This window comes from Cryptomeria japonica, chromosome 5 (assembly GCF_030272615.1).
Source record: "Cryptomeria japonica chromosome 5, Sugi_1.0, whole genome shotgun sequence".
Classification (NCBI taxonomy): Eukaryota; Viridiplantae; Streptophyta; class Pinopsida; order Cupressales; family Cupressaceae; genus Cryptomeria; species Cryptomeria japonica.
The window spans coordinates 355,098,455-355,107,812 of record NC_081409.1 but is presented as its reverse complement, the minus strand read 5'-3'; the positions used below and the strand labels follow the sequence as shown (position 1 = coordinate 355,107,812).

At 36.7% G+C, this 9,358-nt stretch overlaps 1 protein-coding gene across 3 annotated transcripts in view; it reads right to left on the bottom strand.

Moving 5' to 3' along the window:
• Positions 1-249: 249 nt before the first annotated feature.
• The window catches only part of LOC131034286 (DNA ligase 4), a 308,263-nt gene continuing 299,154 nt past the window's right edge, over positions 250-9,358 (bottom strand). For 2 of the 3 annotated variants that reach the window (XM_057965734.2, XM_057965742.2), the window contains exons 26-27: positions 1,388-1,549; positions 250-1,303 (exon numbers count right to left, since the gene is read on the bottom strand). In XM_057965734.2, coding sequence (XP_057821717.2) covers positions 544-1,303; positions 1,388-1,549 — 922 coding nt within the window. In that variant the 3' untranslated portion in view covers positions 250-543. Of the gene's footprint in view, positions 1,304-1,387; positions 1,550-9,358 lie in introns of those variants that run through there. The other variant, XR_009103768.2, reaches the window with a different exon arrangement.

The window sequence follows — 9,358 nt, the reverse complement described above, 5'->3', positions numbered from 1 at the left end:
TTAACATAAGTAGAGATAATGGAAAATTATAATCAATGTATCTATAGAACTTAATATTAAAAAATTAAAAAAACTAAACTAATCCTCACCATGGCTGGCCTTTCAATGTCTTTTAACTTCTAAGTATTCTAATTTATTTTGCTTTTCTTCCATATATTTTACAATTACTCTATTCGTATTTTTACGAACATCACAAGTGCCTGCAAGTCTATCATGATGTTTAAATGTTGGAGAACATGTTTCTAGAGCTCGACCAAAACAAATTAGCTATTATGTTATCCGGTAATAATGTACATATAAATACAGTGCATATAGATTAGTATAGTACTATAGATACACGTCGGCTTCAATTGAAAAACTGGAAGCCACTACTTTCTCCCAATATTTTCGTAAGGTTGAAACCCTGTACACAGATAAATTCCTTTCCATTTCACTCTCTCCAGAATCATATCTCAAATTTAAACTCACAAAATCAAACCGTTCAAATTTTCATCTTTACAACTGCATTTACATACCCAAACGTTTCTAACTTTAATGCTTAACTTATTTGTCATCCAGCAGTTTTTCTACGAGATCTTTATAACTCACTTTCCTTTTCTTTTGTGCTGCAACCCCCTCCCCCTGAGCAATGATCCTATCATTTTCCTCTGGAGGTCCAGAACTCAGAACAGGTAAAGGATTGCTAGCTCTATCAGTTTTGAAATTAAAGCCAGGTAACATATCAGCCAGCATGGTTTCCACAGAATCAGCTATATTCTCTGTTAATAATTTGGATCCATCTTTATTGGTCGTCTTTGGGTTTTCGAGTTTGCTAGTGTAATCTGTAACTGGTGAATCATTTTCCTGCTTGTGATTTTTGTGTGAGCTTCCTTTTTCTCCAGACCGCTTCTGCATCTTTTTACCTTTTCTACTGCTACATGTTGTCATTTCCATCAGTTTATTCTTTTTATTCATGTCATCTTGATGCAAGTTTTCTTCCTCAAAAGAAGATTTTTGCCTATCAACTTCTTCCTGACCACTTCCCACAGGTATTTTTGGAGACTTTCCTTCCATACTTGTGTGTTTTCCCAGGTTCTCAGTTGATGTATTGCTCTCTGATGAGGTGTCATTGAGTTTGAGGGCAGTAGTACATCGCCTTACTGGTCGTTTTCTCGATTTCTTATGGAGATTTAGTTTTCTTTGTTTACTTCTCTTTTCTGCAGGACTTTTCTCTGGTTCGTCTTCATTTTCAGGTCTTTCTGTGTAATCCTGCATATTTTTCCAGGCTGCATCATCTTCCTGAATGTCAACTGTTGTGTCCTCCCTGAAACAGACACAAATTTATCATAAGCAATCAAGCAATATGCTTTCTAGAAGAACAATCCAAAGCTGCACACTAAATACTTACATATTGTTAGATTGTAAACTCTCATGTGAATCCATGTTAGGCCACAAACTATAGGAACTTTCTGGGAGTTGCATGTGATTTCCCAAGGAGTCTTCCACCCATAAATGACTTAAAATGTGGATTCTTTTTTTCTTGAGAATATTCTTTTCTGCACTAGAAAAGCTGTGGAATTATCATTGAACACCAGAAATTATTAGTACTGGATCTGCAAGTGGTTGTTCAAATAACAACATACATTTTTTATGCAAGATAGCGTTCTTATAGTTATAACAAACCATATGTAAACAATTTCGAAATAGCTCGAAATTTCTCAAAGAAAGCTATACCCTTTTACAGACCTCATTTAGATTAGAATTCCAAATGCAATCAGAGTAAATGTTAAAAGCTAGTACATGAAGCTATACACCCAAATGCCAGCACTTTCCTGTAATTTCTGCTGGGATGTATAGTTGGCTCTTAGGATGATTTAAAAAAGGCTTATAACTATTGATAGATTATGCTATCTTAAAAAATTCCTTTTATCATAACTTCATTTTTAACAAATTCTCTGGACATTTTGTATACATGGTAATGTGTGTTTGAGGAACATGTGCTTATGTTGTATGTTGCTGGCTGCGTGACTGGGCCACCTAGTAAGGAACCCCGATCTCATCTGCATCACATTAGGAGCCTGAGGAAATGTTCTTAGAAAATTAACAGAGAATAGAAATGGAAGTTCAATACGTTACAAAAGAATTTGCAATGCAAGATGAAGGTAAGGGTCCTTTGATAGAAAAAGATGTTTTATTGACTTATAACATTTGTCTATGTCAACAATATATTCAGGAAGTCAAAGAGAAAAAGGCATGAATTGTTGAATGCAAAGAGTCCAAGATGGAAGAAAATGTGTCAAGGACGGGGGACTTTAGGGACATCCCCTGGCCATCCCCTCCAACTGAGAAAATACAGAAACATCCCCAAATGCATCCCTAAAATCGGGGACAAAAGGAAACGCATAGGGGATGCCTAGCCATCCCCAAGGTGGCTGAGGGCATCTCAGACATCCCTTGACCATCCTGGGGACAGCTAAACATCCCTTGTTGAAAAGCAATTTTTAACATTAAAAGAAAGACTCTTAAATATATCATGACAGCACTATAACATCAATTAAATTAATCATGGCACAGTGACTGCAAAAACTATAGTATAAAAGCAATACATATATTTGATATCATGATTCAGATTCATATTTAATGATAATGATATAAGTTATATAACAGTCAATATTAACAACAATCATTTGGATTTCTGATTTCATTACTTGAAAAAGCATTAAACTTCAAAATTCTCGATATGGTATTAGAGTTGTTTATTATTGTCAGTTGCAAAAGAAATTAAAGGTGCATTTGCCATGGTCTGATACAGAGTGGTATTGTGTGAGAAGTCAAACCAAACAATTTCTCTTTGGAATGTGGTTGGCATGCAGGCTTCTACAGACATCCTCCAATATCATTTTTCTGCTGTTATATTGTTGTTCATTGCCTTGTAGAAATCTCTCTCTCTCTCTCTCTCTCTCTCTCTCTCTCTCTCTCTCTCTCTCTCTATATATATATATATATATATATATATTGTCATCACCATCCCAAAAATGTCGTGGAACATAGGTGTCAATTCATGAACTATCCATTTATCTTCCAAAAGGTAGCAGTGTTGAGACCATTGATCTTCCAAAGGGTGAGCCATTGTTGTGAGTAATTGATTTTTTTTATAATTATGTTGAAGAGCATGAAACTAAGAAGAATGTTTTCATTGATTCCAATAATTCTAAAATTATGACTCACACGAATGATTAGTTGAGACAAATCTTTCAGAAAAATCTAAGTCAGCAAAAGTAGGTAAGCACTTTGACTATTCCTATAATTATAGTTCAAGGTGTGAAAATAATTATATTAGCATAAATTTATTGCTCCATATTATGAAATTAGGAGATTTAGGTCATCATGGAAAGCATTCTAAGCATAATGAACGGATGAATGATATAGTTTGTAGCATAGATTATATAGTGTCTTTGAATCCAGTTCAAAGTTGTTTATGCATATGTGATTTACGTGATAGTTGGAAGTACAATAATAATAAAAGTTTTGATAGGATGAATATCAATAGTTCTAACATGTCCTCCATTCCATGCAATTGGATAAAAGAAAGCTCATGGTGAATCATATAGAATGTGTTGTGAATATTAATAGAGTTATGAAGGTTCAGTGCTTTTAAATTATGATTTATCCTTTGGAACTTAATTCTACACTCGAAGACAAGCCAATGGTGTCTGATATAGACTATGGTCTAACGGAGGTAGTTACAATTGTAGAGACAACAAGATGCTCAATGTTGAAAGGTGGTAAGCAAGGTAGATACCATTTCGAAATTTGAGATTTTCTAACCATAGTGTAGTGTTTTGGAGATCAAGCTACAAACAAGTTTGCCACCCTTGGATGTACAAAGGGGAATTCACAATGGATAAGGAACTATAGGATGACTTAACCATTCCTTGCACAAAAAAGGCACAACTTGTCATCACAATGGTAAGCACATGATTTCTATGCAATGGATCTAGGATAGGCCAATGTAGTATTGGGCATATAGGGGTTATATTCTATGGGAGAGTTCATGATGGAATTCAAATTCAAGGGGAGCAAAGTAGTCTCAAGATAGAGCTAAGAGAATAAAGCAAATAGCTTGGACCACACATCAAATGGTGACAACCATGACTTTATCCATAGGTAAGCCACTTCATCATGATAATATTTGGTCTATTTTGGATAAACCTAGTACTGTATTTGATGTTTTACCTTTGGGATAGTCACCAAGTAGAGAATTTCATTGAGAGATATGAAAGAGACAAGTGAGATATTTTTCCAAGTGAGGAAGCAATTGGCACCATGAATGAGATTCAACAAGGTTTCATAATAAAATCATAGGAGCATAGAAAAAGCTTGGGGATGGGGTCATTTGTCTCATATAGCAACCCTTGTCCTTGGGGGGGTTTGAGGATGCATTCAAGTAGTGGATAGAGGGCACCTTGATCATCAAATCCAAGAAAGCCATAGGGTGAGTTGGTTACATTCCTTGTCTAACCCAACTTAGAAGTGGGAAAATACAATCACGCGTCTCATCACAGGCCTCCCAAAAGTGCATTTAAATTATTGTAAATTATGGACACTTCCTGGTTATTTCCCCTCAAGTGGTCAAATTGCTTTTAAAAGAGGCGATCAAGTTACTTGGATTGCATAAAATATGAATGATGGAGATGGTAGATGACATTGTACTTTTTGGAAAGAGTTGTTCCATTTAACAAGCATGGGATCCAAGAAAGCTGGTAGGGTTTTTTAATTAACTAACTCATCATGTACATTTCTTTTTTCACCTCAATTGAGCCAATTGATTTTCAAAACCATGATCAAGTTACATAGATTGTCTAACAATATTGCAAGTGCTAGGAATAATAGATTTCTTGGTGTGTGGTTGCATGAACTATTTCAATTGATAGGTACTAGATAATTTCAAAGCATAATTCACCACCCTCACACTAGGGGATGTGTTGTGCGTGTCGCACACACACCCCATTTTCTTCAAATAGGGACCCCTATTGTCCTGTGTGAGAGAAGAGTATGTGTCGTTGCCATTAGGTAATGAAACAAGCCAAACTCGCGAAATACAGGCTTTAAGACAAAAAGGAGAGGAGGAAGATTAAACGCGCAATACAGGCTTTAAGCCGAAAATCTGTCAAACCTCCAAACCGCCTTCCAAGCCCAAAAGGTGAGAGATCGTTTAAAGGGAAAATCGACATGAAAAGCCGAAGTGCAAATTCAAACACAAACACAACTTAAGTTTACAAAATCGGCCAGTAAGCTGAAATTGAAGAATACAACTTAAGACTTTCAAAAATAGCTCATAGGCCAAAGTCTTCCTTTAGGCCGACATTCCCAAAATCGGCTAAGTGACAGAATTTGTGCAATACAAGCTTGAAGGTCGAAAACTTTCCAAGTTCAAATAGTGCCAAACCATCATTATTTGCCAAAATGGGAGGAGATAAATTCACGTTTTCACCTCAGAGGCTGCAAAATCACTCAGTTCGCAAAAAAAAGCCTTGTAGGCCGAAAAGGACTTAAGCCTCCAAAAGCGGCTTCTTAGCCGAAATTAAAAATAGACCAGAATCGTGCAAAATCCTCTGTTTACCCGAAAAATAAAATGAAGAGTAAAATCGCATCTTGGCCATTTTGGCCGAAAACCAAAAGCCCTTGAAATAGGCTTATAGCCCAAAAATCTTAAAGAAAGGAAAACTCAAGTTTCGCAAATGGTTTGTCCAGGCCGAAAAATGAAAACCGCGAAATTCGGCTAAGTAACTGCCAACGCAAAGGGCAGGAAGAAGTCTTGGGCAATTTTCTCATTAAAATACGAAGTAAACTCTCTCATCATGCCTTCGAAATACTAATGAATCCTCAGGTTTGTGAAGCTGAAAATGGTGAAAGTTCAAATTCGCGCCGAAATGCAAACTGAAAGCTTGCGAAACCTCTTTGCAAGCCGAAAACTTTTAGCTAAAGTCCAAATTCGTGCCAAACACCTAGTATGCTGAGAATGATAGAAAGCCAAGTCACGCTAAAATCCAAAGTTAGCCCGAAGTTGCATAAAGGACATTTGGACGAAATGAAAGAAGTTCGCCAAAACCGCTTCAAGCCTGCAAATCGGCCCAAAAGGCCAAAATGTGAGGTAAAACTCCTGATATCGCCAAATAAGCCGAAAAACACAAAAGCTCAAAATCGCGCTATAGAGTGAATTTAGCCGAAAAAGATAACTTAAGGTGTCAAAATCATGAAACGTCCAATAGCCTAAAAGTTCTTATAAGTTCACAAAACAAAGGGGCGTTTAAATATAGTGTAAAATCACGCATCTTCCCATTTGGCCGAAAACACCAAATGAAAATGTAATCGCATTATCAAAAATCTCTCATTTCGCTTGAAATGTCTGAAATCCATAAAAGTGAAGTGTTCAAAATTAAATCTCTTAACTTGCCTAAGTGTCCCGAAATCCAAGAGAGAAGGCGAAAAACATTTAAAAGATACATCTCACAAAGAGCTTCTCAAGCCCGAACTTCACCAAGATGAAGCCAGACGTTAAAAATTTAATGTTTGTTAAATTAATTTAATTAATTTTTCAAATTGATTTATTAAAGTGAAATTGATTGTTCGTAGGTCGAAGGCATCGTCCAGAAGAACCAAGCGAAAGCCTGGAACGTCAAGGAGCCTTGATCGTGATTAAAGTTGGAGAAAAAGATGCAGAGCATGAGATTGGAACCAAGCATTGGGAAGCATGCTACTGAACCACCTAGACAACAAGTTGAAGTCCACCACCGATACCAAAAGACAAAGAACACAAAATGTTACCAAGTCTATACATTCTTGAGAAATGCACTGCTGGATTTAATTCCAGAAATTCAATTTTAAAAACTGAAATTGTTTTAATGTAAAACTGCCTATGGTCCCCACTCAAGATATTTTAAAAATAGAGGGTACACAGGTCATTTATGTCCAACTACCGGATAGACTCAAATTAAAGCCAAACAATTGTAGGCAGTTGAGAAGGTGGTTGGGTAGATAACTGAAAATTGAGTGGGCATGGGTTAAAGCTGCCAACTTCTGGAAGGTAGATTGCAGCCCTTGGATGCAACCAATCCTGCCCATTGATTCATATTGTAAATTCTATAAAGGTAGAGGCCTTTCTCTTGTAAAGGGTTAGATTTTTGTTAAATAGTTAAACTCTAGTTAGGCTGTTAGATTTCAGCTAGAATAGGTTAGATTTTAGTGGTAGCATAGAGATGCTGCAGAAATTGTTGTAATGGCAACTGAAGAAAATATATGAACATTGAAGAATGGTGTTTATTGTCTTTGTTTTCTTCTGTTTGCATGGCTTCTTTCAGCATTTTAGATAGATCTTTCTGTTTTGGGTGTGCAGGTATTTGATGGATTCAGGCTCATACCATTGAGGATATACTGATTGTATGTTCTTATGTATGGTTAGTCTGGGCCTTTAATTGCGTTTAGTTCAATTGCAAGTGTCCGTCTAAGCTGTGCTAGAATTGGGTGCTTAGCCATGCATTTGCAGTCTGAAAATCTTCCAAGTCCCTTTGAAGATTGCACTGTTCCTGCAAGGTTGTGAATCATTCTTGCCAAGCAGGGATTGGTTATGTTGAATCCGTCTACCCGCATACCAGCCTGGCTAATCTTAGGTTTCCTAAACCCTTCCCTTTTGATTTTATTTCACAGTCTGAGAATCGCAGCAGACCAGCTTGTTGCAAAACGTAAGACCCCTTGTGCTCCTAGCAAAACACATCGACCGTTGAGTTATCTCGCAGTCAAGACCTAACATTTGGAACCTTGAGGTTGTCCCCTTTGATCGATTAAAAGCAACATTAGGGCTTCCTTATACAAGAGAGGATAGGATACTCGGCGAGATCATTCTATTATGCGTTGGTCGGATAGAGTTGCAGCGATGCGACTTTAGCCACGTCAACAGGATGGACAAAAGGAGCAAACACAAATCAAAAAGCACTTAAGAAGTTACAAAACTTCCTATTACTTTTGTAGGTATTAATCCATTTATGGTACCTTATAGCTATGATACTCTATTTTTTGTTAAATTGGTGTTTGGAAGTAGTAGGGCACTACTCACTAGTGACTTGGATGAGCATCACCAAGGAAAATTGAGAGCACTCAAGGATCATCTTCAACATGATCAGGACAAGCAGGAGCTCTATGCCATCATCCACATTGAAGAGAAGTTGAGGAACAAAACTACCATGGAACTCCTAATGCATTGGAAGAACCTCCATACAAAAGATTTTACCTAGGTTGGCACAATTATACTTGAGCATTTCAGTTTTCTTAGTGTTGTTTGACAAAAGTGGTTTCACTTGATAGGAATAAAATCCAAGCTCTATGGACATCATAGTAGGATTAATCTGTTAGATTATTGTCATTGATGTCAAAGGGTCAATCAGTTGTGTAAAGGTTTTAACATGTGCCAAATTTATGGCACCCTAATTGAGTTTTATTTGGCAAGAAAAATTACAAACACTTACATGGACTGACCCATGTCTTGCACTCAAGAGGAGAAGGGTTGATTAAAATTGCAAAAATCACAACTTATATTGGGATGACCCCCTAATAGAAGCTTCCCTTGTTAATGGGAGATTAAATTATTTCTTAATGCATTTATTAGGGTGTCCCAAAGTGGGACGACCTCATGGGAGTTAGCACCCATCTTTGGGCAAGGAGTTTTAAACAATAAAAAATATTTTATTTGCTCCTAGGCCAACCTCACTAAGGAGGCATGACCGTTGGGTGAGGAGGTGCATGTGAATTGTATAAATAGAGGTATTTTGGTGGACAAAAAGAATTAATTGAAGCATATCTTTTGTGTATGAGCAGACTTACAGAGTTCTACAGCCGAACCATATCATTTATTTGAGCAGATTTTATTAGATATATTTGATCTCATTCAAGGAAGACTTCAAGGCGAACTTATTCAAAATTATGAGAAGCATTTCATTGAATACAATTCCATTCAAGGCAGATTTGAGTAAACCTTAGAGCAGATCTAAGGAGGATATTTGAAGATTTTATTTCAGACTTTATGAGCTGTTTGTTTCAGACTTTATCAGCAGAAATTGTTGAAGGATTTGAGCAGATTCTAAGTTGAATTATTGCAGACCTATTTTGCAGACTGTGTTGAAGATTATAGGCAGATTTGCACGAGGTTAAGAGCAATTTTTGTGAAGATATTTCAGATCAGAAGTTGCATATATTCATTCAAAGGTTGGTGCATTACATTCTAAAAAAAGTAGGGTTAGTGCCTCTCATTGAAACAGATTGTTGTCTCTTGCCGGATTGGTGTCCAGTTGTAGGGGATTGGTGTCTCCTGTTAATGCAGCCATAA